General features: G+C 43.8%; 2 protein-coding genes across 12 annotated transcripts; one reads left to right on the top strand and one right to left on the bottom strand.

The window, feature by feature from the left end:
* The first annotated feature begins 1,451 nt into the window (after positions 1-1,451).
* On the top strand, positions 1,452-25,938 carry HSBP1L1 (heat shock factor binding protein 1 like 1). 9 transcript variants are annotated; one of them, XM_036418166.2, is made up of 7 exons: positions 1,467-1,484; positions 6,711-7,069; positions 8,108-8,174; positions 9,024-9,118; positions 11,142-11,230; positions 14,482-14,483; positions 22,118-23,063. In XM_036418166.2, exons 2-5 carry the CDS (start codon positions 7,022-7,024, stop codon positions 11,226-11,228), a joined length of 297 nt encoding a protein of 98 aa, XP_036274059.1. In that variant the 5' UTR covers positions 1,467-1,484; positions 6,711-7,021; the 3' UTR covers positions 11,229-11,230; positions 14,482-14,483; positions 22,118-23,063. The 9 variants fall into 9 exon arrangements, with proteins under 9 accessions (XP_036274055.1, XP_036274064.1, XP_036274059.1 ...); XM_036418167.2 differs by lacking the exons at positions 14,482-14,483; positions 22,118-23,063 and adding an exon at positions 25,811-25,938; XM_036418168.2 differs by lacking the exons at positions 14,482-14,483; positions 22,118-23,063 and adding an exon at positions 21,391-21,796.
* On the bottom strand, positions 17,229-27,425 carry TXNL4A (thioredoxin like 4A). 3 transcript variants are annotated; one of them, XM_045574237.1, is made up of 4 exons: positions 27,279-27,425; positions 26,890-27,062; positions 19,262-19,365; positions 17,229-17,592 (listed from the first exon to the last, which is right to left on the bottom strand). In XM_045574237.1, the coding sequence occupies exons 2-4, from the start codon at positions 27,040-27,042 to the stop codon at positions 17,421-17,423; spliced, it is 429 nt and encodes a 142-aa protein (XP_045430193.1). In that variant the 5' UTR covers positions 27,043-27,062; positions 27,279-27,425; the 3' UTR covers positions 17,229-17,420. The 3 variants fall into 3 exon arrangements, with proteins under 3 accessions (XP_045430193.1, XP_036274053.1, XP_045430194.1); XM_036418160.2 differs by having other exon boundaries at positions 26,890-27,067; positions 27,279-27,308; XM_045574238.1 differs by lacking the exon at positions 27,279-27,425 and adding an exon at positions 27,209-27,249.
* Positions 27,426-27,602: the final 177 nt, after the last annotated feature.

Raw genomic sequence — 27,602 nt, 5'->3', positions numbered from 1 at the left:
CCTTTTCAGCCATAACAGTGAATCTTAAAATCAGCAGCATCTTGCCAAGACCAGTTTGGCTCAATGGATAGAGCGTCGGTCTGCGGACTGAAGGGTCCCGGGTTCAATTCCAGTTGAGGGCATGTACATTGTTTGTGGGCACATTCCCAGTGGGATGTGTGCAGGAGGCAGCTGGTCAATGTTTCTCTCTCATCGATGTTTCTAACTCTCTATCCTTCTCCCTTCCTCTCTGTAAAAAAAAAAAAAAAAAAAAAAAAAAAATCAATAAAAATAAACCAGCAGCATCTTACATTAAAGGCCTTAGAAACAAGACTGCCGAAACCGGTTTGGCTCAGTGGATAGAGCGTCGACCTGCGAACTGAAGGGTCCCAGGTTCGATTCCGGTCAGGGGCATGTGCCTTGGTTGTGAGCACATCCCCGGTGGAAGGTGTACAGGAGGCAGCTGATCGATGATTCTCTCTCATAGATGTTTCTAACTCTCTATCCCTCTCTCTTCCTCTCTGTAAAAAATCAATAAAATATGAGAGGGCAGGGCGGGTGAGGAGAAACTCCTGACTCCACTGTGGGGCAGGGCAGAGTTATCCTCCATTTTGTAACTGAACCCTAGCCCTCACCCAACCAATTAGGGTTAGCTGAGGCAGTGACATCACCACCAACTGGAGTAAAACCCCTGGGCTGGGCGAAATTCTCTCTCTCTTTTCCGCCATGCTGCCAGCGTGAGTGGGACAGAGCCCATGCTAGCATGGAAAAGGCTCTTTTGTTTATTGCATCGGACTCGGCTCCCTGGTGGTCCTTGGGGATCGCGAAGTCTGGGCGTAACAAAATATATTAAAAAAAGAAAGAAAGAAAGAAAGAAGACCATCACATGGACTCCAGCAAGGGGCACTTCCACTGACATTTACTCTTCACAGAACAGACTTTCCTCATGGTCATAATAATAGTGATAATTATAGGAAATAAGTGGAGAGTGTTACAATGTAATAGCAATAGAAAATAATTAAAGAGTGTTATAGGAAATGTAGAAAATTATTTTGTGTGAAATATTAAAAAGCACAGGAAATGACCACTGTGGCCAAGCCCTAGCTGCACCATGTAGATAAGACCGTAGCTGAATGCTTCTCTTAGGAATGACATATGTAAACCTGATAGACACCTTCTGAGTGACACCGTGATTGATAACCAGCTTGTACTCTGATTAACACTCGTGTGATGAGGTATGTTACTGATAGCCACCTGGACAGGCGTGGGTCAGAACAGGCTTAAAAATGATCATCCTCTCTTGATCCACACTCCACACTGCCTTGCTCCATGCTGGATGGCAGAAGAATGGTCAAACCTCCCAACATGACATTTTGGTTGCCCTCCTCCCACTGACTCAACCCAACCAGATAGCAGCCACCAAAGACGGGACCACCGCTGCCCACAGAGGACACCACTCTTCCCTGGGACCCCTTTAAATCTGAACCCACGGCACCAGGAACCTTGTAAAAAAAAAAAAAAAAAAGTGTGATTTGCAACTGCATATTTTTCTGTGGTATAATTCTCCTCTGCCAGTTTTAATTATCCTATGTAATAAAAGTCTAGGTGGTGTCATGCGCGACATTATCACAAGATGACCAACACAAGATGGCCATCCTCACATTGTCACAAGATGGCTGGCAGGGAAAAGAAGTTGGGGGGCAAGATCAGGCCAGTGAGGGAGGGCAGTTGGGGGCAATCAGGCTGGTAGGGAAGGGTAGTTGGGGGCAAACGGGCAAGCAGGGGAGCAGTTAGGTATCAATCAGGCCGGCAGGGGAGTGGTTAGGGGGCGATCAGGCTGGCAGGCAGGCAAGTGGTTATGAACCAGGAGTCCTGGGTTGTGAGAGGGATCTGACTGCCAGTTTAGGTCCAGTCTCTATCGGGCCTAAACTGGTAGTTGGAAATCCCCCAAGGGATCCCAGATTGGAGAGGATGTAGGCTGGGCTGAGGGACACCACACACACACACACACACACACACCTGTGCATGAATTTCATGCACCTGGCCTCTACATCAATATAAGGTCAGATGATAATGCTTACCCTCAAACCTGCTTACTTAGTCTCTTCCCTAGCAACTACTTAATGTTCAAACACCTGCGAGGTTAAGCTTATCTCAAGGGACACCTTGGATAATGCCCCATATACTCTACTCAGACACTCATACATTTGGTCACACTATCATGTTCTCATCTATCAAAATTAAACTTTTAGTCTTTTAATTTAAACTTTTTTTAAAAAAATCATATATGAACATTTATGCCAATACTGTTGGCAGTATGGGAAAGCAGCAGGTCATTCACAAAAATCTGCTCTGCAGTGCTCCCATAAGCCAGCTGCTTCTATAGGGTAGGACAAAGACTACATGGGGAAGTAGGAGGCTGGGTGGGACTCTCTGTTAGGGGAGCATGTTGTTAATCTTTCCATGATAACAGGCAGTTCTTGAATAAAAATGATTCCAAGGTTGACTCCTAGGTCCTGGGGGCATACAACTCCCACCAGGTCAGAACGTCCTTCCTAACTCTCTCTCACTCGACTTGGGCATATCAATGGACACAAAATTCTCTGAAGGGAGGGCATGTATGGGGGGTGGGGGTGGGGTGCAATGGTATATGTACCCAGATAATAATTTAACAAAAAAAAGTAAAAAACAAAATAAACAAACAAAAAAACAATGTCCTTCCTTTAACCAACACAAGGCAGTCATGGATAACTGAGTGTGATTAATATTTCCCATAACCATAGTGAAACAGGAATTTTGGGGTAAAATAGGACAAGTTTAGGAAGTATTAAACTGGGAACAGCAAAAGGTCTGTATTTACAAAATAAAGAGAAGGAAGCCCTTTGTTCAGAAGGAGAAGAAAAAAAGAGAATAGGAAAACAAGAATGAAGTGGTGGGAGTGGAGGGGAGGGAGAATCTCACAAATCCCATGTGATGTTTGACCTTTAGTTACTATAGTTACTATAGTAACCAGTCTAAGGGATAGTGACCAATCAGAGGGAATATCAAGGCACCAGGACCTGCAGCCTTTTTAAGCCACAGGGAAAAAGAACTCAGTGGGACCCTTTTCCCTCTCCCTACTTGCAAGTCCATTCTGTGGGACTCTCTCATTCCCCATGTGGGAGGCTGTACTTATTCCTCAATACATCTCCACCTTTGCTATATCACTTTATGTTCGTGGATTCAATCTTTGACTCAGGCGAACAAAGAATCCGGGTTCCAGTCCAAAAATTCCATATCAATAGCAAAGTCCCCAATATTCTGTTTTTGCCCCTAACATTTCCCCACTGCTATTTCTAAAAATCTCATATCGGTGAGATTAGTTTTAGATGAAAAGTCTCATCCTGCTGGACCACATCTGCTTCTGCTTTGAAAGCAGTTTCCAGGGGTGGAATACACCAAATGTAGGATCATGGATATATATTCTCTCAACTGAGAATTGTCAGAAAGATTAAAACAGCACATTGCTGCCGAAACTTGTTTGGCTCAGTGGTAGAGAGTCGGTCTGCGGACTGAAAGATCCCGGGTTCGATTCCGGTCAAGGGCATGTACATTGGTTGTGGGCACATCCCTGGTAGGGGGTGTGCAAGAGGCAGCTGGTTGATGTTTTTCTCTCATCGACGTTTCTAGCTCTCTATCTCTCTCCCTTCCTTCTCTCTGTAAAATATTAATAAAATATATATATATTTTTTAAATATATTTTATTGATTTTACACAGAGAGGAATTGAGAGGGACAGAGAGTTAGAAACGTCGATGAGAGAGAAACATCGACCAGCCGCCTCTTGCACACCCCCCACAGGGGATGTGCCCGCAACCAAGGTACATGCCCTTGACCGGAATCGAACCCCGGACCTTTCAGTCCGCAGGCTGACACTCTATCCACTGAGCCAAACCGGTCCCAGCAATAAAATATATTTTTAAAGAGAGAGAGAGAGAGAGAGAGAGAGATGAGTGTGCAGATGTATGAAGCTGCTGCCAGCCTAACACAGCACACTGTTTAAAAAAACAAAACAAAAAAACAAACAAACAAACAAAAAAACCCCCAGCATATTCCTTTAAAGTCCTTACAACCCTGGTTATGCTGCAACAGCAAGTAATCTATTGCTGCCCGATTCTCTAGGACTGCCTCCCTGGCCTGGCTCAGCTCTGGATTTGTCCCGTGTAGCCCTGGAAGGGGCATTTGGGCTTTTGCCATGCTACAACCAGCCGGGTCTCTTCTACATTAAGGGAGCCTCCCAGGACCGGCAGAACAAAAAAGGCTAAAGCAATAGGCAGCAGGTCCACGGCCTTGAGAAAGTCTCTTGGTTCAGAACCTGTGATGTTTCTGAGGCATAAAGGCAGTCAGTCAGCAGAAACCGGTTTGGCTCTGTGGATAGAGTGTCGGCCTGCGGACTGAAAGATCCTAGGTTCGATTCCAGTCAAGGGCATGTACATTGGTTGCGGGCACATTCCCAGTAGGGGGTGTGCAGGAAGCATCTGGTTCATGTTTCTCTCTCATTGATGTTTCTAGCTCTCTATCCCTCTCCCTTCCTCTCTGTAAAAAATCAATTTTATATATATATATATTCCTCAATACATCTCCACCTAAGATGTATTGATCCTAAGAAGCAGCCCCCTCTCCCCCTACTCCGTGCTGTTAGCAGGGATAATTCTTTTGTCTCACATTTTGCTTCTGCTATTGTTATGTGTCTTTGCTTCCACAAATATGCACTTCTCACTCAGACCCTTTTCCTCCCCCACTAAGTCCTGCACAGTGAATCACCACGTACTTTCTGTAGCGTCACAGCACACCTTAACTAACATTCTCACAGTGTAGATTTCCAAGGCAGTTGCATTAGAGGACTTTTCCCCTGAACCTAGTTTCTGAAAGTTAATATTCTTAAGGAAATGGCTGACTGTTGAGTGATTCTCACTCCCATTTTAATGAACCTGCCGCCCACAGGTGCAGAACTAAGAACTTGATGCCTCACTAGGCAGCGTAGGTGGAAACCCATCCGGGTGCTCGGTGTAAAATGACAGATCCTGTTTCTCCGGTAGAGATTGGGTCTCAGGGTCACCAGAGAATTTTTGAGCAAGTTCCCATTTGACAAGAGAGATTACAGTTGAGAAAAATATTTCGAAACACAAAGGGAGAGGGAGAAAGAATCATGGGTACTGGGATTCTTAGCCTAGGGTTTAGAAGGTTAGCTGGGAAGATGTACTTTTAAAAAGAAATATTGTAGTAAAATATGCATAACATCAGATTTACCATCTTAACCATTTATTTTTACTCTTACATTAATCCTTGCCTGAGGATATGTTTTCCATTGACATTTATTTATTTATTTATTTATTAAATATATTTTATTGATTTTTTATAGAGAGGAAGGGAGAGAGACAGAGAGCTAGAAACATCGATGAAAACAACCAGCTGCCTCTTACACAACCCCCACCGGGGATGTGCCCGCAACCAAGGTACAGGCCCTTGACCGGAATCGAACCCAGGACCTTTCAGTCTGCAGACCAACGCTCTGCTACTGAGCCAAACCAGTCTCAGCTTCCATTGACTTTTAAAAAATATTTATTAAATTACATGGGGTTACATTGGTCAACATGAACATACAGTTTTCAGGTAGGGGTTTCTATGTTCCATTGACTTTTAGAGAGAGAGGGAAGGAGAGTGAAGCATAGATATGAGAGAGAAACATCAATTGGTTGCCGGCTGACAGGCCCCAACCTGGGCCAGGGATCAAACCTGCACCCAGTTTCCTGCCCTTGACCTAGAATCAAACCCAGGACCTTTTGGTGCGAGGGTTGATGCTCTCGCCACTAACTGGCCAGGGCCATCCTAGCCATTTTGATGTGCGCTGTTCAGGAGCATTAAGTATATTCAGTGGGTGCCAGGGCCTGGGGGAGAGTGAGTGAGTGTTCACTGGGGCAGAGGTTCGGTTTGGGAAGATGAAAGAACTGTGTGGGTGGACAGCAGTGAGTGCTACACGATGATTGTGCCTAAAGCCACTGACCTAGCATTTACAATGGCTAAGATGGTACGTTTTAAGTTGTGTATATTTTATTATTACAGGAGGAGGAGGAGGAAGAGAAAGAGGAGGAGGAGGAGGAGGAGGGGGAGGGAGAGGGGGAGGAAGAGGGGGAGGAGGAGGAGGGAGAGGAGGAGGAGAAGGAGGGGGAGGAGGAGGGAGAGGAGGAGGAGAAGGAGGGAGAGGGGGAGGAGGAGGATGGAGAGAGGAGGAGAAGGAGGAAGAGGGGGAGGAGGAGGAGGGAGAGGGTGAGGAGGAGAAGGAGGGGAAGGGGGAGGAGGAGGAGGAGGAGGAGGAGGGGAGAAGGAGGAAGAGGAGGAGGGAAAGGGGGAAGGAGAAGGATGAGGAGGGAAAGGGGGGAAGATGAAAGAGGGGAAGGGGGGGAGGAGGAGGAGGAGGAGGAGGAGAGGGGGAGGGGAATGAGGCGGAGGGGGAGGAGGAAGAGGAGGAGGAGAGGGGGAGGGGGGTACAGGGGGAGAAGGAGGAGGAGGAAGAACAGAAGGAGGAGGAGGAGGAACAGGGGGAGAAGGAGGAGGAGGGGGAGAGGGGGAGAGGGAGGAGGAGGGGGAGGGGGAGTTCCTGCTAGATCTATGGCTACCTTTATCGCCAAAGTGATGGGGAAAAAGCAAACCAGAGCTGTGAGACCGCTCAGACTAAAGGCCTTGTCTCTGTAGAGGGTCCCAGCTCCGCCGCAGGGATGATGACAATGACCTTCAGGAAGAAGCCGCCACCCTCCCAGGCCTTCTCCCAGGACCTGCCCTGCAGCTTCTGCGTCTCCCCGCTGGGGCAGGCGCGCCCAGCCCAGGAATTCACCACTCGCTGGCACCTAAGTTGCCGGCGGCTGCAGCTCGTCCAGCCTCTCAGGTGTTCACTCCGCAGCCTGAGCCCTGCCTGAGGCCACCACTGCCGGCACCAGATGGGATCACGGCGGCGCTGACCTCCAGAGCCACCAGAACCCCTAGACCGCCGGCCCACCGGAGTCCACATGGAGGCGCAGGGACACGAAGACCCGGGGGGCGCGCTGCGGGAACTGGTGAGTGGGGACCCCGACCCCCACCTCCCTCCAGGCCCTCCCGGTGCTCCACCCCGTCCGGCCCGGGATGGCGGTGGGGACGTGGGGGTGCTCTGCTGTAGGGGGCAGCCAGAGAACCACCCTCCCGCAGCCCTGCAGTGCCCCCACCCACTCTCCTGTTGGCAGAGTCCAGGAAGCACCATTAAAAGGCTGATTCCTACGTCTTGTTAAAAGAATTTGTCAGGCCGAAACCGGTTTGGTTCAGTGGATAGAGCGTCTGCCTGCGGACTGAAGGGTCCAATGTTCCATTCGGTTTCGGGGGCATGTGCCTTGGTTGTGGGCACATCCCCAGTAGGGGGTGTGCAAGAGGCAGCTGATCGATGATTCTCTTATCGATGTTTCTAACTCTCTATCCCTCTCTCTAAAAAAATAATTATATATATATATATAATTTGTCAGATGTTGGTACTTAAACCTTTTGCCCCAGGAAGGCAAAACCCTCTGAAGGAAGGAAACAGCAGCTGGCAGCTGGCGGCAGTCTTCACACAGAAATGCAGGGTCTGGATGGCAGATTCTCTACTCTGTGGAGTTAATCCTTGAGATTTCATTTGCAAACTATGAAGCAACGTCATAAAGGTGGCCTGGCTTTCCTGGCAGGGGTGGCGTTTCTGTGAGACACTCCTGCCATGCTGATCCCAGCTAAAGACCTCTAGTGAGGGGGCAGAGGCCACCTGTGTCCAGGCGGTCAGCTCCTGTGAGAAGGCTCTGAGGAGCCCAGGGTGGCTGAGGTGTTGCCTGCTGTCTTTGGGACATCTTAGTCCTGGTGCTCATGTGTAGGTGTAGAATCCTGTTGGGTTAGTTCCTGTGTGGGGGGTGAGGTAGAGGCTGGCCTGCTTAGTCAGTTATGCACTTGGTCCTCAATGTCCCTCACTACTAGTTGAAAAGACTTTCCTTGTCTACATATGTGGATGGTTCTAGTCCATGATGCTTAAAATGCCCCATGTCAAGAGTAAATGTTATATGCAGTCAGTTGTCCTATAGTTTGTTTGTTTTTTCCAGGCAGAAAATCTGTTTCAGGAACTTCAAGAACATTTTCAAGCTCTGACTGCAACATTAAACCTCAGAAATATCCTTTTCCATCTGATAGCAAATACTGTGATGCTTTGAACTGTTAAACTATCATGGGATCTCTTTTTCGTGGGGAATTGATGAACCTCGGATTTTCTTGCACCCCGATGTAATTACCAGTCAGGTAATGCCTTCCTGCTTGACCAGCAGAACGGGGCATTTTGTGTGGCAATAAAATATGTGGACACACTGCACATGACTCCCCAGCAGGGCTGCCCCACCAAACCCTATAAAAATTGGCGGTCATACTCTACATACATTCAGAGACAGGCAGACGGAACATGGAAGGCCTCCAACATAGGGTGTTACACCTGGCTCCCCTACCTGTTTGGTTTGGTTTTATAACTTGAGCAGCTCAGTGTTTTGTTAAGATATGAATCCAAACACAATTAGAATAGAATGTTTGTTTCCAGTTGGAGCAAATTCAGGCAAGGGTAATATCTGCCCTACTTGAGCTCCTTAAAAACTGTGTTACAAAGTCTTTGCATATGGAACTTGCAGTTCTGATTCTGTAGCTGGGTTCCCACAGATGGGGGGAAAAATGATTCTTAAATGACACGATAAAGTTAAACTGAGTTTATTTCCATTATATTTACGTCCTCCTTAGAGTTTGGTTAAGACATAGTTAAACATACCAGAGTAACACACATCCCTGAGTTTGTGTCCTCACAGAGCTGAGCTCCCATTCACAGGCTAGAGACATCCTACAGAAACCTCAGGAAGTCTCTGCGCTGGCCTCCAGATGTGTTACAAGTTGCATGGCCGGGTTGTGTGTCAGACCCCCAGCTGGGCTGCAGGTTGAAGCAGGGCTTTCTGGCCTTGGACTCTGGGCTCCTTAACACGGAACTGGAAGAAATGGGAAACCGCCTGCAGGACTTGCAGAGGAATGTAAATGACTTAATGGTGCAAGCCGGGATCAACAGTGCTATCAAAGAACAAATGGTAAGACCATTACAGGGAAACCAAATAAGTTTACTTTGTGCAGAGCCTGGGATTGCTTTCACCTTGAGAAATGCAATCCCATATTGGTTCACTGTGGGAATTACTGCCTCTGTACTACATGAGAGACCTCCAGGAATAACCAGCCTTTCATAAATGCTCCTTTCTAAATTTGCCAACTTAAACACTCTGTTGTACTTCCTTTAAAAGTGTGCATTTTAATGAAACACTTTATTTAAAATTTGAATTTAAAAATTTTTTAAATACGATAAATAGTGGACTTTACTCAAGTACCTATTGACCCTCACCGCTCAAATTAATCTTTAGTCAAAACACAAATCATGATGATTTAGACATTGGAGATTATAATTACCAGTTTCTGTTTGAAACCATATTTCATGGAACCATTTAAAAAGAAATGTTGCGACGAAACCGGTTTGACTCAGTGGGTAGAGCGTTGGCCTGCGGACTCAAAGGTCCCGGGTTCGATTCTGGTCAAGAGCACTGTATGTTGGTTGGAGGCACATCCCCAAAGGGAGGTATAAAGGAGGCAGCTAATCGATGTTTCTCTCTCATGGATGTTTCTAGCTCTCTATCCCTCTCCCTTTCTCTCTGTAATAAATAAATAAATAAATAAATAAATAAATAAATAAATATCAATAAAATATATTTTAAAAATAAAAAGAAATATTGCATTCAGCCCTCAACCCATTGCCAGAGTCTGGAGGATCCCACCCACTCCTACCATGCAAACATTTCTTTTCCAGTGGAATTTTGCACTGAATCTTGAGATGCAAATAAATGCTTAGCTTCAGATTTCAGACTGAATTCATGTCCATGTGATGAATGTGGAGATGGACAACTTTAAGATATGTATGCTTTTTCTACTGACATAGGATTCTGACCATATGAGCCTATAATAATCAGGTGCCTTTGTTTTTCTTGTTTTCCCATTTCTTTTACAATTGTCATCCTATGTCATCTGGTAAATTATCGGTAGCTATCCTGCTAAATCAGAGCTAGTTCACTTATCGTATCTACATCTGGAAAAGATAGCTGTACCACATCCTGCTACTCATGAGCACTCTGAAATTCTGCCTGTAGGGTGAAAATACACCCTTCCCTATTAAAGTTGCACCAGACAGGACTCCCTGCCCAGCAGTCCTGTCTAGGCCTACTATACGCTAATGCTAAGCCCTCTGCATCTGAGGGCTAACTGATGATAAAGGGACCAGTGGGCCAATTTCTGCAGGATCCTGAGTTGGCACACCGCCAGGCACAGGATGGCTATTTGAGAACTTTGTCCCTTCCCTTCATCACCTGCACTCCAGCAGGGTTTTAAATTTGGTCAAACCCACTAAACATGAGGCATCAAATTTAAAAAAAACAAAAACAAAACCACAGGCAATGTGATAAGAATGTAATTGTGATTCCTGGTCAGGGCATATTGTTTTGAGAAGAAGGAATAGAGAGATAGAGATTGGGGGGGGCGGGAGGGAGGGCATTGGCAGAGAGAAACATCCATCAGTTGCCTCCCAAAGGTGTCCGGGCCAGGGATCAAACCTGTAACTAGGTATGTGCCCTGCCTAGGAATTGAACCCACCACCATTTTTCAGTATATGGGACAATGTTCCAACCAACTGAGCCACACTGACCAGGGCAAGGCTTCATTTTTTAATGCACATATAGTCATTATTTAAAGCAGCAAAATAAAAGGCCAGGTAACTAAATGTTTGTTCAAAGCTGTTAATGCCTTTTACATGAGAAGAGAGACTTAAATAAATTGTAATCTGCTTGGCTAAATCTGTGCTTGTTGGTGACACTATGTCAGGCCTCATGCCATGGGTTTCAGTGGATTCTGCTAACCCCTTAAACTTAAGTTCCTGTTGGGGGGAGGGTAATGACTGGGAAGAGAGTCCACGGCCCAAAATGTTAAAAAAACTACTGTTATGTGTTTTAAAAGATCTGGCTCTTTGCCCGTTTCCACATTAAATATAACACTTTTCCTATGTTTATACCGACACAGACAGGAGTGAGCTCTCTGGACACCTGTGACCCGGATGATGGAATGTCGGCGCTAATTGATACGAAGCACCCCGTTCACTCACCTTGATGGTGAGCCCACCCTGACGCCATCTGACTCAAATGCAAGTCACTTAGCATTATGTTTTTCTGCAAACTGAATTTTTCCTATACAAAAGTTCTAGTAATTACAGGTACATTCACTGAAAGCTTAGATTCCAGTTTATTTAACTGTACATTAATTCATGTAGAAGTAAATCTTTATCTCTTTCCAATCTTTTTTCTTACACCTGCATTTGCATTTGAAAATGTGATCAAATGAAAACTGTGCTTTTTAAAAATATATATTTTATTGATTTTTTTACAGAGAGGGAGAGAAAGAAAGCTAGAAACATCAATGAAAAAGAAATATCAATCAGCTGCCTCCTGCACACCCCCTACTGGGGATGTGCCCAAAACCAAGGTACATGCACTTGACCTGAAGCTAACCCGGGACCCTTCAGTCCGCAGGCCGACACTCCATCCACTGAGCCAAACCGGCTTTGGAAAAAACTGTGCTTTTTGCATTATAATCTACATAACTTGAATTCTGATTTTAGTATTTAAAAAATCATATTAGTGCCGGGACTGGTTTGGCTCAGTGGATAGAGTGTCGGCCTGCGGACTGAAAGGTCCCGGGTTTGATTCCGGGCAAGGGCATGTACTTGGTTGCAGGCACATCCCCGGTGGGGGGTGTGCAAGAGGCAGCTGATCAATGATTCTCTCTCATCGATGTTTCTAACTCTCTGTCCCTCTCTCTTCCTCTCTGTAAAAAATCAATAAAATATATATTTTTAAAAACTATACTGCTTTATTAAAAAAAATCATATTAGTAACATTAGAAATTAAAAACAAAACAAACAAACAAAAAAACAGGCAATGTGATAAGAATGTAATTGTGATTCCTGGTCAGGGCATATGCTCAGGTTGCAGGCTCAATCCCCAGTGGGTAGCATGCAAGAGGCAGGCAGTTGATGTTGATGTTTCTCTCTTGTCAACGTTTCTATCTCTCCCTGTCCTATCTCTCTTTCTAAAAAAAAATCAATTAAAAACATACACAAAATCAATTTATACCAGAAAACTACTTATGATCTTTAAATAAAAAATATCTATATACCCTATACCAGTTTGGCTCAGTGGATAGAGCGTCAGCCTGCAGACTGAAGGGTCCCAGGTTCGATTCCAGTCAAGAGCATGTACCTTGGTTGTGGGCACATCCTCAGTGGGGGCATCAGGAGGCAGCTGATTGATGACTCTCTCTCATCGATGTTTCTAATTCTCCATTCCTCTCCCTTCCTCTCTGTAAAAAAATAAATAAATAAATAAATAAATAAAATTTTATATATATATATATATATATATATATATATATATATATATATATATTATACAGAACATTTAAGTTCATCCTCAAATGTTCCTTTTTAATAATCTAACTGCAACTTTTAGGTCTAGAGGGAAAGAGTCATTTGAAACCTCCTTCTGTGACCACTGTTTACACATTTAAACTATGGGGAAGAGTCTATTAGAACTTAGCTTTTCAACTGTTTAAAATAAAAGCAAGACACAAATCAGTATGCAGTCAGATGTGATATGAGAGCCAAGACAGTTCTTAAAACTCAGAGTTGCATTAGGTAGAAAATATATTTTTAAAAAAGATAGAATTTAATTCCGAGAAAAAAAATTTGAATCACACAGCTTATGCTTTTCTTGTGTGATTTACAAAATGGTGTGGATGGATAGAAACATTCTGCCATTCAGCAAACATCTTTTTTTTCATCAAACCAGTGATTTCTTTGGTCCATGGATTGACACTCAATCACTGAGCCAGATCAGCTGAGCAAAAGTTGCTTTTTATTTATTTTATACTAGAGGCCCAGTGCACAAAATTTGTGCTCTGGGGGTTGTCCCTCAGCCCAGCCTGTACCCTCTCCAATATGAGACATCCCTCTCACAATCCAGGACTGCTGGCTCCCAACTGCTCGCCAGCCTGCCTTCCTGATTGCCCTTAACTGCTTCTGCCTGCCAGCATGATCAACTCCTAACCACTCCCCTGCCAGCTTATTTGCCCCTAACTGCCCTCCCCTGCAGGCCTGGGTCCTCCCGCAACTGCCTTTCCCTGAAGGCTTGATTGCCTCCAACTTCCCTCCTCTGCCAGCCTGGTTTCCCCTAACTATCCTCCCTTGCAGGCTTGATTGCCCCCAACTGCCCTCCCCTACTGGCCATCTTGTGGCGGCCATCTTGTGTCCACATGGGGACAGTCATCTTTGACCATATGTGGGCAGCCATTTTGTGTGTTGGACAGTCACTTTGCATATTATTATTTTATTATATAGGATAAAGGCCTGGTGTATGAATGGGGGCCAGCTGGTTTGCCCTGAAGGGTGTCCTGGATCAGGGTGGGGGTTCCCTTGGGGAGTGGGGTGGCTTGGGTGAGGGACCTATGGTGGTTTGCAGGCTGGCCATGCCCCCTGGTGACCAAAGCAGAGGCTCTGGTATCTGGGATTTATTTATCTTCTATAATTGAAACTTTGTAGCCTTGAGCAGAGCCAAGACTCCTGCTCACTCCATGGCCACAGCCAATTTTATTGGGATTTACTTATCTTCTGTAATTTAAACTTTGTAGCCTTGAGCAAAGGCCAAGGCAGGCCATGGCTGCAGAAGCGTGGCTTCCTTCATCGCTGGAGGCAACTCAAGTCTCCTGCTCTGTGGCTGCCACCATTTTTGTTGGGATTTATTTATTTATCTATAATTGAAACTTTGTAGCCTTGAGCAAAGGCCTGGACCAGCCAAGGCAGGCACAAAGCTTGGCTTTAATTACTGGGGAAACCCAAGCCTCCTGCTCTCTCTGTGGCTGCAGCCATCTTGGTTGGGTTAATTTGCATACTCACTTCTGATTGGCTGGTGGGCATGGCTTATGGATGTAGCTAAGGTATGATCAATTTGCATATCACTTTTATTAGATAGGATGTGTGTGTGTGTGTGTGTGTGTGTGTGTGTTTTAATTGATTTCAGAGAGGAAGAGGGAGAGAAACATCTCCTGCACACCTCTTACTTGGGATTGAGCCTGCAACCCAGGCATGTGCCCTTGACTGGAATCAAACCTGGGACCCTTCAGTCTGCAGGCTGATGCTCTATCCACTGAGCCAACCAGGTAGGACCAGAAGTTGCTTTTTAAATGGCTGCATCACTTTGTTATCTTTGTGGGCCAGATTTCCCAGACACTATTGGGCATAAGATTCTTAGAGTACCCCTGAAATAGCATTTTTCAGAAGCCCCATGGGAGAATGAAATGTGGTAAAAAGCTGTGTTTGCATGGAGTTACATTCCTTGGGTTGTAAAGTCCCATGTCCCTTAATCTAATTGCTGGGAATTCAGCAAAACCAAAAGAAGGTCAATATCCAGAGCTTCTGATCCATGTTGTAGTTGGGTCCAGTTTAGCATCAGGCTAATTCAAGTCCACTAGTCCATTGTGTGGAGCCCACAATGCTTAGGCACCAGGACAAATAGGGGGAACGTGCCCCCTGCAATGGGAGAGGCAGGAGCACAGGCATGCAGGAGACGCAAGGGCCAAGAGAGAGAACTTGCCAAGAGAGAGAACTTCCTTGGTTCAGAAGTTTTTAAAAATATATATTTTATTGATTTTTTTTACAGAGAGGAAGAGAGAGGGATAGAGTTAGAAACATCGATCAGCTGCCTCTTGCACACCCCTACGGGGATGTGCCCGCAACCAAGGTACATGCCCTTGACCGGAATCGAACCCTTCAGTCCTCAAGCCGATGCTCTATCCACTGAGCCAAACCGGTTTCGGCTGTTCAGAAGTTTAAATATTCAGGTTTCATGCCCTTGTAGTGGCCACACCTATTCTTGCCACTAATTTGACTGACAGCACCTTCCCAAGACACTCAGACTTTGCTGGGCATGCATGTAAACTGCTCTCGTCCATCTCCTTCCCCCACCAATAGGTGGGGAACAGACTTGGAGAGTGTTAAATTAGCAAAGCTGTGTAAATGGCATGCTTATATTATCTATCTTCCCTTTATTCCTTTCCTGTTAATAACCAGGTTATTACAATGGTGTCAAGTCAACATTTCCAGTTCCAGTGTTTATGGAAGAGTAATTTTAATTTGTCTAGTCCAAACAGGCTCTGATAGCCACACTCTCCAAACCAAACTAAATGAAAACCAAGAAGGCAGTGAGCCAGAAGCGCTGCTTATTCCCCAGGTGGTCCTTACCTCTCACCTCACTGGAGGCAGTTAGCAATTAGAGCTTTGTAGGTTATGGAGAAACACTTCCAAATAATTATCAACTCCCTTCTTTCTGAGCCAAAGTAAAATAAACCTGATCACTCCCAAAAGAGGTCGGTTGTAGGCTCTATTGTAAAAAAATAATATTATTCCTGCATATGAATCATATTCATTTAAAAGTCAAAATCAACTACAGTTGGCCCTAGCCAGTTTGGCTCAGTGGATAGAGTATCGCCCTGTAAACTGAGAGGTCTCAGGTTCAATTCCGGTCAAGGGCATGTACCTTGGTTGCGGGCACATCCCCAGTAAGGGGTGTGCAGGAGACAGGTAATCGATGTTTCTTTCTCATCAATGTTTCTCTCTATCCCTCTCCCTTCCTCTCTGTAAAAAAAAACAATAAAATATATATTAAAAAAAAAAAAAGAGGTCTTGAACGGAAAGGTTCCAGGTTTAGTTCCAGTCAAGAACATGTACCCCTGTTGCAGGTTCATCCCTGGCCTAGCCCCTCTTCGGGGCTCGTGCAGAAGGCAACCAATATCAGTATTTCTCAGTTCGGAGGGTGGGGGGTGGCGGAGGTGCAGGGACAGTTGTTCCAGGTGTGCTCCCCCCACGCACCAGTGCTCCTCACACAAACTTGGATGATCTCAACCACCCACCAGCATGCTCCTGGGATAGAATTAGAAGAGAAACTTGAGACTGTTAAGATTGATTGAAGGGTCATGGATCATGGACTCCATGGAGAATAGTGTGTTTAAAGTACATTAGATGTAATGTCAGGAAGAATAAAAAGCAGCTTACTTTTTAAATCCCCCATTGATTTTTAGACAGGGTTGGGAAGGGGAGCGGGGGAGAGAGAAACATCGATTGGTTACCTCCCATACATACTTCAACCAGAGCTGAGGATCAAACTTGCAATTGAGATACATGCCTTTGACCAGGAATCAAACCCTCCACCCCTTGTTCTGTGAGCCGACACTCCAACCATGGAGCCAAACAGGACAGGGCAGCAGCTTACTCTGTATTTAAAAGGCCGACCCCCCAAATTATTTTATTGCACTTTATTCTTATAGTGTGTATTCCTTCTAACTTAAGCCACTAGATTTTGTTGTGGGTTGAATTGTGCCCCTTCTCCTCCTAGGGCCTCAGAATGACCTTATGTGGAGATAAGACTGTTATAGATGTCATCAGTTAAAATGAGGTCATGCTGGAGTCGAGCAGCCCTGAGCCAATGACTGGTGTCCTTATAAAAGAAAACACTTGGACCAGACACAACTCAGGGAAAAAGCCTGGAGAATATGAAGGCTCAGGTTGGGGTGGGCGGGGACAGGGTTAGGGAAGAGGCACCTGGGTCTCCAGATGTCCTGTCTCCAGGTTGGTGAGACACATATTTCTGCTAAGTGCCCTGGGCTGAGGTCTTCTGTTTCAGCAGCCCCGGGACACACATAGCTTCAACTGCGAAGTGTGCAAAATTGGACAGCCCAGCCTGGCCAGTGTGGCTCAATGGTTGAGCATCAACCCATGAACCAGGAGGTCACAGCCTGATTCCCAGTCAGGACACGTGGACTCAATCCCCAGATCAGCATGCAGGCGTTAGCCAATCAATGAGTCTCTCATCATTGATGTTTCTCTCTCTCTCCCTTCCTCCTTATGAAAAATGTATTAAAAACAAAACAAAACAAAACAAAAAAAACACCAACAGAGTAGCCCACAGACCCCCTGAACTTTACTTCAATGGTAAAGAATCAAGTTTTTACTTCCAAAACCAGTAATCCATATACAAAATAAACCATGAGGACTTTCCCACAATTGTGTATTTGTTTAATTCAGCGAGATATTTACAGGTATTTGCGAATATGAAAGTACAGAAGCCAGGCCAACTCCAGCTTGAAGCTGTGCAGCCCTCCTGTCCCTCCCGACTCCTCCTCAAAGGCTTCAGCATCCACAGCGTCTCCACGTGAAAGGAACTCCCTGGGCAAACCCCAACCTGGGACAGGCACTCAGTATCGGTATTTGGTGGAGTAGTCCTTCGGGGACACAACCAGGCCTCGGCCTTTGCGAGCGCCCCGGTACACGGTCTCAAGGATGTCAATCATCTCCTGCTTGTCCTCCATGGCCCAGTTGATCTTGTTGTTGTTGCCAGTGCCCAGGTCAATCATGATGTGCTTGTTCCTACAGAGGGAATAAGCAAGGCTTATCAGAGCGTCCAGAAGGGCCCTGGTTGGGTAGCTCAGTAGGTTAGAGAGTTGTCCCAGTATGCTAAGGTTGCAGTTTTGATACCTAGTCGGTATATGCATGAGTAAGTGAAACAACAAATCAATGTTTTCCTTGCTCTCTCTCTCTCTAAAAATCACTATTTTTTTTTTTTTTTTTTTAAGCCTCTACAAGGGACCCCGGGAAAAATGCCTGTTTTCCACTGTTACAGCTCTGGTTAATCCGTTCAGATTTGACTCTGACATGTGGCAACCAGCAGGGCAGCCATAGTCTGTCTGAGCCCCCCATGTTTCCACTGCCCAGAAATGCACTAAGTTGCCTGTCTAGAAGCAGATGGAGCCCTAGCACAGCCAGCGAGTAGAGGCTTCAGCTCACGACCACAAAATGGGATTCGACCAACTACCGTGGTGAGCCATATGACTTCTTCCCTGACTGACTGACTACCTTTGAGAGAACCCAAGGAAACCTGTAGAACCTGCCCAGACTAGGACCTGCAGAACCCCGAACTTACAAATGGTGTTTTCAGCCACAAAACTTGTGCTAACTTGTCTCACAGAATAAGAAGCTAATACACACCCTACACGTCTACCTGGACTATCCTCACCAACAGGAGCTCTACTTGTGAAGTGAACATTAATACTGCTATACACCAACTTTTGTAGTAACAATAACTATGAAATTTTGGCAAGCATAGCAATATTAAAGGGTTATTTCTTTCCTAGTTAATCTTCCAGAACAGTTATTTTTGTATTCATGATGCTACTTAATTACATAAATGCCATCAAACATACGTGGCACCTGCATCAGACCTCTGGGTACACAGCCAGTACATTCCCAGGTTTTCTTTTGAAGCAAACCCCGTACATTGTGGATACAAATTTGCCTGAGGCAATTAGGGAAATTCTATTCTTCATGCCAGTAATTCATTGACTGGAGTACAAACAGAATGTTTACTGATAAAATGATCTTGTGCTTATAAGCAAATAAATTAAGAACAGGTTTTCCCTCTTAGCTATCACAAAGAATATTAGTGTCATGATATCATATTTTAAAATAGACATTGAGTTATTTTAAAACAGACATTTTCCATCAACAGATTAAAGGTAACTTAAATGTTAAGAAGAATATCTTCCATTTAATTACACTTCACCGAGGTTTCTGGGCAAAGTTACTCCAAAAGAGTAAGTTATCACTCAGTAAATGCTAAAACTAGAACTGTTTAAAAATTATTGAAAAGATCACATTAATTGCCCGGTGATACAATCTGTATGTGATATGACTACATAACGACTTCCTTCCAAGTAATCTAAAGGCATCTTGATTACATTAAACTTCCAGACCAACAATTTCAATTTAAACAAGAACTTTAAGAGAAAAGGAGCCCAGCCAGCATGGCTCAGTGGTTGAGCATCGACCCAGGAAACAAGAGGTCATTGGTTTGATTCCCAGTCAGGGCACATGCCTGGGGCTGTGGGCTCAATCCCCAGTGGAGGGGTGAGCAGGAGGCAGCCAATTAATGATTCTCTTTCATCATTGATGTTTCTATTTCTTTCTCCTTTCCTCTCTGAAATCAATAAAAATATAAAGAGGACAATTTAAATAACAAGTTTAAAACAAGAGGACATACCTGAAGAAAAACATCACAGTACAAGGATCATATAACTCATACATCTTGTTGAAGTCAGGTACTTCTGTAATATCCACAAGATAATTAACCGCAAAATTTTTAACCTAAAAGTAAAGAACATTAAAAGAAATAAAAATAAAATTTATTTAATTCTGTAAAAGCACATTAAAAACTAAAACAATCATCTCTGTATAACAGAACAATTTTCAAGCTCTCCAACATTTTCTCAGTAGAGTTAACACAGAAAAATAATTCAACAAGCTCAGGATTCCTAGCAAATAACTGGCTATTACACTTCCCTTTAACATTTTTTTAGAATAGCAAGTTACAAGAACTTTTAAGAAAATATCCACAGACATATTATTCATGCTGATCTAGCAATAATCTATATGATCTTTTCCAAATGTATACTTTTACTAATAATCACATGCATTGAACAACTGCTTTCCAACATACCATACATTCCCCATGTACTCGGGTTTGAACTCTTCTTGTAAATAGAACAAAAAACTACTACTCCAAATAGTATCGTATATAACAAATTTTCTTTAAATGCAAGTTCATCAGAGAAGATTTAGAAAACTAAAAATAAAATCACCTTCAATCCCAACAAAAAGTTAACTACTGCAAAAGTATTTTTAAGATGTTCTTTCCCATTTTTCCTCTAACTGAGTCGCACAGCCAGGGCTCCTGGTATACATGCGTGCATACATATATACATATTTACATATATACATATATATTTAACTGTTTTAACAAAATGTGATCATACCACAATATTTACTACATTGCTTTAATTACAAAAATTCTCTAAAAACACAACTTTTATGGCTGTATTAAATAATTAGTTCATGCTCTGACCAGTTTGGCTCAGTGGATAGAGTGTTGGCCTATGGACTGAAAGGTCCCAGGTTCGATTCTGGTCAAGGGCATGTACATTGGTTGCGGGCACATCCCAAGTAGGGGGTGTGCAGGAGGCAGCTGATTGATGTTTCTCTTTCATTGATGTTTCTAACTCTATCCCTCTCCTTTCCTCTCTGTAAAAAAAATCAATAAAATATATATAAAATAATAATTAGTTCATCAAATGTCTATGCCATTACTATACCTTTCTTCTGTTACTTTCTGATTAATATCAATTATTCCCCTATGAACATTCTAGGCCTTAAAATTTGTGCACACATTCATTATTTTCTAAGGATAAATTCCTAAAACAGAATTTCTAGAAGAATATAACATTTTAAAGGCTTCTTATAAATACAGGGGTGGGCAAAGGTTTACAGTTGTAATACAAATAAATCTATAAAAGGGTAATATGCTAATTAGACTGGACGTCCCTCCTTCCCAACAAAACCACAGCGGGCAGGGTCTGGGGCCGGGCCAAAGTCCTTGCATGAATTTCGGTGCATCGGGCCTCTAGCACAACAATAATAATGCAAGACCTGGCTGGTGTGGTTCAGTTAGCTGAGCACTGTCTCAGGCACCAAAAGGTTGCCAGTTTGCTTCCTGGTCAGGGAACATACCCAGCTTTGGGCTTTATCCCCAGTACAGGGCATGCAGAAGGCAGTCAGTTGGTGTTTCCCTTGGAAGAGAGAGAATCATTGATTGGCTGCCTCCTGCATTCCCCACACTGGGCATCGGCCGGCAACCCAATCACGCACCCTGACCAGAATTGAACCGTGACCTCTTGCTTTATAGGTCGATGTTAACCACTGAGCCATGCCAGTAAGGCTAAAATCACATTAGGATTTTTAAGATGAATCTCAAGCCACACAAGGCCAGAAACCATGTCTATAATCTTTATTGATATGTCCTCAGAGCCAAACATCTGACACATTCAAGGCACTAGTAAATATTAGTTGAATGAATAAACTTTAACAATAAACTTATATTTCAAAACTCAAGAAACCCATTATTGTCACTAAGAACCATTTTGGACAGTATGGACTTAACACTATAATCCTGAGTTCAGACCTGCCTTAGGAGGTGTCAGGTCTAACCCCTTCCGCAGAGACGGGTCCTGACAGAAGGCTCTCCCAATACTGGCAGGAAAGGACCACACCCCAGACATGGCTCATCCAGGTGGGTGGCTATGTGAGCATGCTGCCTCTCATTGTGAACCCTCCCAGGTTTTGCTCTGGAAAAGCTCTCAGCTGACAAAGCTTCTCCTCACCTGGATTTGGATTCCTGTATTGTCTGCTACCTTCTACATAGAGAACTATGTCGCCTAAACCAGTGGTCGCCAACTTTCGGACCTCAAGGACCACCAATGGTCCAGAGACCACCAGTTGGTGACTGCTGGATTAAACAGTTCACATCCACTAATGAATCTGCAGATTAACTAAAACCCTTGTGTATTTTTTTTAATATACAACTTAAATTAAGCTAGGTGTCTATCTTTTCTCCATTTAAAAAATTGGAAAATATATAAATGAAATGGAAAAATTACTCTCTTGTATTCAGCCCAAAAATTTTCAAACAAGTTATATAATTTATAAAACATGACAGTCATAATAAATCTATGAGTGTTTTAAAGAGAAATGTTAATGTTTCCCTTTCTCAACCCAAAGCTTGCTGATGAGGACACCTTCTACTCTGCTTTTCTCCAGCTGACATCAGTTTTCCCACATCTATAATAATAAAAGCATAATATGCTAATTAGAACAGACATCATTCTGGACATCCTTCTGGACAAAGCCAGGGCTGCAAGGGAAGCCTGGGTTCTGAGTGCCAGAGGGAAGCCGGTGCCAACAACCAGGGGAAGGAAGGTCTACTCTTGCATGAATGTCATGCATCGGACCTCTAGTTATTAAATAAAGATCATTTTTAATGGCCAAATAATATTCCATCCAGTAGGGTGTACGTTCCAGTTTAAATCTCAATTTCCAAGTCTGGACAGATAACTGCTACTACCTGCTCAGGAGCTGTCATGAGGGCCACATGAGGGGTCAATTTCCTACCTGGCACTGTGCCTGGCCTAAGTGTTCCCCTATCACTGGACACTGTTGTTGTTTCCACTTTTGCTACAAATGACAGCAATGGTCTCCCGAAGGGTCAGTTACTGAGAACAGTGGGACCATCTGACATTCGCTCATCAGGCTCTTCACATAATGCCAGCCACGTTCCTCAGGGTGATGCCAACTCTACCACCTGAACATTACAATGTCCAGCACACCCCAACTTCAGCTCCTTTTTAATTTTCTGTCTCTGATATACCTAAAAACGATAGCTTACTTAACCACTGGAATTTCTTATTTTTTCAAGTTCTTTTCCCGTTTACTCACAAGAACCATCTTTTTAAACAGTACTGTAACCATATTTGCCATATTTAAATACATTTTGCCTACTATTAGTAATGTTCACTGGTTAAGTAGTATATTATTAATCCAAGAATCACATGTACAAATTCATTTTTATTATCAAGTTATTTTTGAAATGCATATTCTTTGGTCATCTACAACAGTAAATATCCTTTCCACCTCTGCTGCCCACACATTTGATGAGCACACCTTTTTCTTCAGCAAGTCAGTGATCAACCACCACTCAGCCCTCTGTATGGTGGTCCTCCCCAGTTGAGAGCCTATCTAATACACCAGAAAAATGTTCTGGGCTGTCAATTGGTTAATTATTACATTGCTATTTAATTCATTTTAAATCCATCAAAAGATTACATGGTAACTTTATTTTCTAAAACTATGTGTTCTGCCTGGCTAGTGTTGCTCAGCTGTTGAGCATCGACCTATAAACCAGGATTTCATGGTTCATAGGATTCCCAGTCAGGACATTTGTCCAGGTTGCAGTCTCCATCTCCAGTTGGAGGCATGCAGGAGGTTGCTGCTCAATGACTCTCTCTCAACACTGATGTTTCTCTCTCTCGCCACCTCCCTTCCTCTCTGAAGTCAATAAAAAATATATTTTTTAAAAAATAAATAAAACAAATTATGTGCCCTGATTAGCTCTATTTACAATAACTGTTGCAAATTTTGTGATGTGAGATAGTAATAATAATGGCAGTTAATGATTACTGAATGTACTACTTGATGTTAACTCTGTCCTCACAACCACCAAGGAGTCTGGCACTGGTATCCCTTTCTTATAGACGAGTTAATGTCATGGAGGCAGTGAGTGGCAGAATCCAACTCAGTCTGGGCCCATAAACCACTGCTCAATCCTGCCTCTCATAGCTGCTTGCTGCAAGGGATTATATGCAGAGACACAAATCCAGAGTGAAGACAAAAACATGCCTTCTGTTGGTTCCTATCAATTTCTCAGACTGAGCACCAACTTCCATTGGTTCCCTTATTTTATGTGATGCTTCAGAAAGACCCCATAGTCATTCCTAAAAAGTTCCATCAATATATTTGTCTGGCCGAAACTGGTTGGCTCAGTGGATAGAGCATCGGCCTGCGGACTGAAAGGATCCAAGTTTGATTCCGGTCAAGGGCATGTACCTTGGTTGCAGGCACATCCCCAGTAGGGGGTGTGCAGGAGGCAGCTGATTGATGATTCTCTCTCATCGATGTTTCTAACTCTATCCCTCTCACTTTCTCTCTGGAAAAAAATCAATAAAATATACTTAATATATATATATTTGCCTCACATACAATTTCATCTAGAATATATGATCACTAGTCAATATCGCTGAGGTTCTACACATTTTAAACTCTATTTGTATAGGCTTTTTAACACAAAAATTAAATGTCCCACTTATTCTTAACTATCGTGGAATTTAGGAAACTGAGCTGTGACAAACTGTTCTTACAGAATGAAAGATAGCTCAGAGGGGCACAAAACAATCTCTCTTCAAAGCTGTGCATAAAATCAGCTGCTAAGCAGGAAACTTTGCTATTACCACTCTACCAAATTCCAGACAGCTGAAAGTCGGTAAGCAGCTCTCTCTGTTTCAGTATCGCTCAAAACTAACCCAGCACAAAGAGCATCAAGTCAATACACCACATTCCAGCCTCAACTCAGGAACTTTTACTCACTTTAAAACAGCTGGGATATCCAAACAGGGCTCGTAACAAGATGAGGAAGATCTCCCATTATCTCCCATTTCTGCAGAGGGAGATTTTTAAGTAGAGTTAAGTTGTTCTTTATACTAAAACCTTAAATCTCAAAAATTTGTTAAGCTTCCCCAAAAGAACTTCCAGAATTTTAAGCTCATATTTTGCCCTTATACTAAGATGAAAGTAAAATGTTAATAGTCTTATAATGCATTTCAAGTATGCATTTTGAATATCTATATTATATACAATATTGAAAGTTTATTAAAATAAAAATCCCCCTGACCGGTTTGGCTCAGTGAATAATGTGTCCAGCTGCGGACTGAAAGGTCCCGGGTTCAATTCCAGACAAGGGCATGTACCTTGGTTGCAGGCATATCCCCAGTAGGGGGTGTGCAGGAGGCAGCTGATTGATGTTTCTCTCTCTATCCCTCTCCCTTCCTCTATGTAAAAAAATATAAATAAGAAAAAAATAAAAATTAAAAAAATTAAATTAAAACCCACATTTTTGGACAAGAGAAAAAAGGGTAACTTAAAGAATAAAGAAAAATTGTCAAAGTGGGCCTCATTAAACTGCCCTTATTAACAGATTCAATACAAGAAGAGTGGCACAGTGGCACAGCAATTGGGTCTCTAACTGATATAAAGGCATTAGAAAAGAGATACTCTGGTAAAAGTCCCTAAAAACTTATGTTAACACATAAAATATGTCTCCTAGCTAAAAGCATCTTGCCAAGTTTTGCTCAGACACGAAGAGCCAACCAACTCTTATGTCTCTAGCCATCCTAGCCTGGCGCTGAGGGCAGCAGGATCTGGATACCGTATACCTGGTGACTGTGCTGCCACCTGCAAGCTAGAACCCAGAACACATACCCTAGGTTATTTCAAAGTCAACATGCTGCCCTGACCGGACTGGCTCAGTTGATAGTGTTGGGCTGCAGACTCAAGGGTCCCAAGTTCGATTTCAGTCAAGGGCATGTACCTTGATGGTGGGCACATCCCCTGTGGGGGTGTGCAGGAGGCAGCTGATTGATGTTTCTCTCTCATTGATGTTTCTAACTCTCTCTCCCTTTCCCTCCCTCTCTGTAAAAACATCAATAAAATTTATTAAAAAAAAAAAAAAGTCAACATGCTAATGATTTGCTTATTGGAGAAGTGCTTGGGTTCAAGAATCTCCTGGGTTCCCCAGTCACCTATCTCCCCAAGCTCCTCAGTGTCCTTGTAATGTCTGACAAGTATAGCACTCATACTTGAACCAAGACCTCTGTTGAGAGGTTTTTGAAAGTCACATCACAATTCCCAGAGAAGCTTCTCAAAGAAGCCATTCTGAACCTCACCCAGACTCATACAATCAGAATCTCTGCAGTGCACTTGGTTAAGTATGCCAACTGACACTTATGATGACAGATACCGAAGAACAGTCCCTAAGGAAAACAATATCACAACCCCTACATAACTCTGCCTCCCCTACCAAATAGGAGGTAGTAAAAGTCAGCTTTTCTTTCCTAAATACAAAGTATATACTCTTGTTATTTGCTCAAAAGTGTTATTTTAATCCAGTCAATATTATCATCTCCTCTTCCCATGAAAGAAAAGATGGGCCCTAACCGGTTTGGCTCAGTGGATAGAGCATCGGCCTGCAGATTGAAGGGGTGCCGGGTTCGATTCCAGTCATGGGCATGTACCTTGGTTGGGAGCACATTCCCAGTAGGGGGGTGTGCAGGAGGCAGCTGGTCGATGATTCTCTCTCATCGATGTTTCTCTCTATCCCTCTCCTTTCCTCTCTGTAAAAAATCAACAAAATATATATATTTTTAAAAAGATGGTTTCAGTGTTTCCACTTTTACTCTTCAAATGACCTTAATAATTTCATTAACACCCTAATATATGTACCTTTTGCCCTATTGTTGAAATTGCAAAAACCCAAATTAAAAGTTATCTTAAAATCAGCATGAGGAAACTTAAAAAGAATTAAGGCTCTGGTTACACAGAAACATCCTACGACTGCACCCTTACTTACTGTCAGCAAACAAGTCCCTGCATTTAAATCATCTGTTATAAAACAAAACAACAAACGACAAGAGCTAGTATGCTATTAACATACATGTTCGGCTTTATAAATACAATAAATAAATAAATAAAACAAATAAACTATATATATATATATATATATATATATATATATATATATATATATATATATATAAAGGACAATCCTTTTAAGCTAAGCTATTTAAAAGGGGCTCCAACACTTGCCAAAGTATGAAAAAAACATTGTGTTCTTGGTACCGTGGATGCAAATTTTGAAAAAACACCCTATCACTAGGAATTACTAAGTGATTTATCTAGGGAGAGGTATCATGAACTTTTTCGTAACGTATAGAAACTTCTTCCAGAAGAAAAGGCCATAACCTATTGTGTACAATTTCAGGGAGCTCGTCCTCACATCACCAGGTCAACCCTACATCTTTATTGGCTGGCGCGTTAAAATTCAAGATATGAACAGTGAGTGTGTAATCCAGCTTTTAACCTCTCTTTTAAAATTTTCCGATCAACCAGCAAAGCAAAAGGAAGCAGACACCGAGCTGACACGCAGCGCAGCGGAAGCGCAGGCTACGGTACCTTCTCCGCGATGCAGTACAGAACCTCGTCCATTTTCATGCACGTAGGGTCCCAATCGTGCCCGAAGCGAATAACGACCACTCGGTCTTCCTCCGAAAGGATGGCCTGGTCCACCTGCCAGCCATTGTGCAAGTGCGGGAGCATATACGACATGTTGGCGACTCCAGCGGCCTCTGCGGGAGAGAACTCGGTGGAGGAGCTGCTTCCGGCTCAGTCACAGCACTCGGCGCTGGCGGGGAGCTGCCCACCGACCGCGGCTTCCCTCCTCCCCGGCCCGCCCCCCGCCCCCAGCCCGGCTCCCCGGCTCCCCGGCTCCGACCTCCAACCACAGCCGGGATCCCCAACTCCCTCCCAGGACCCCGCTCTCAGATCCGGATCGCTGCTCGTACCTTCTCGAACACCCGACTTTCAGCGCTGCGACCGCCCTCGGCTTACAAACGCACTGACGTGTGCGTGCGCGTGCGCGTGCCCGCCGTGCGTGCGTGCGTGCGTGCGTCGGCCGTGCGCGCATGCGTCCTTGCCGGGGTGGGGCCTGGAGTCTGGTTGCCTTCGGGACGCCCGGCCCCGCGGTCCAGAGTGGCTGCTGTGTCCAACCGGTCCGAGTTTCAATGCGGGGCCCCAAATTAGTCATTTTGCCGTCATGCTTCCAAGACATAAATTATGATAATGTTGGGTTGTTGTGTATGTTGTTGGGTGTCCAACTTAATTAATTT

Source organism: Pipistrellus kuhlii, unplaced genomic scaffold, assembly GCF_014108245.1.
Source record: "Pipistrellus kuhlii isolate mPipKuh1 unplaced genomic scaffold, mPipKuh1.p scaffold_m20_p_6, whole genome shotgun sequence".
NCBI lineage: Eukaryota > Metazoa > Chordata > Mammalia > Chiroptera > Vespertilionidae > Pipistrellus > Pipistrellus kuhlii.
The sequence above is the reverse complement of the archived record's forward strand: the minus strand, read 5'-3'. Positions and strand labels throughout refer to the sequence as shown.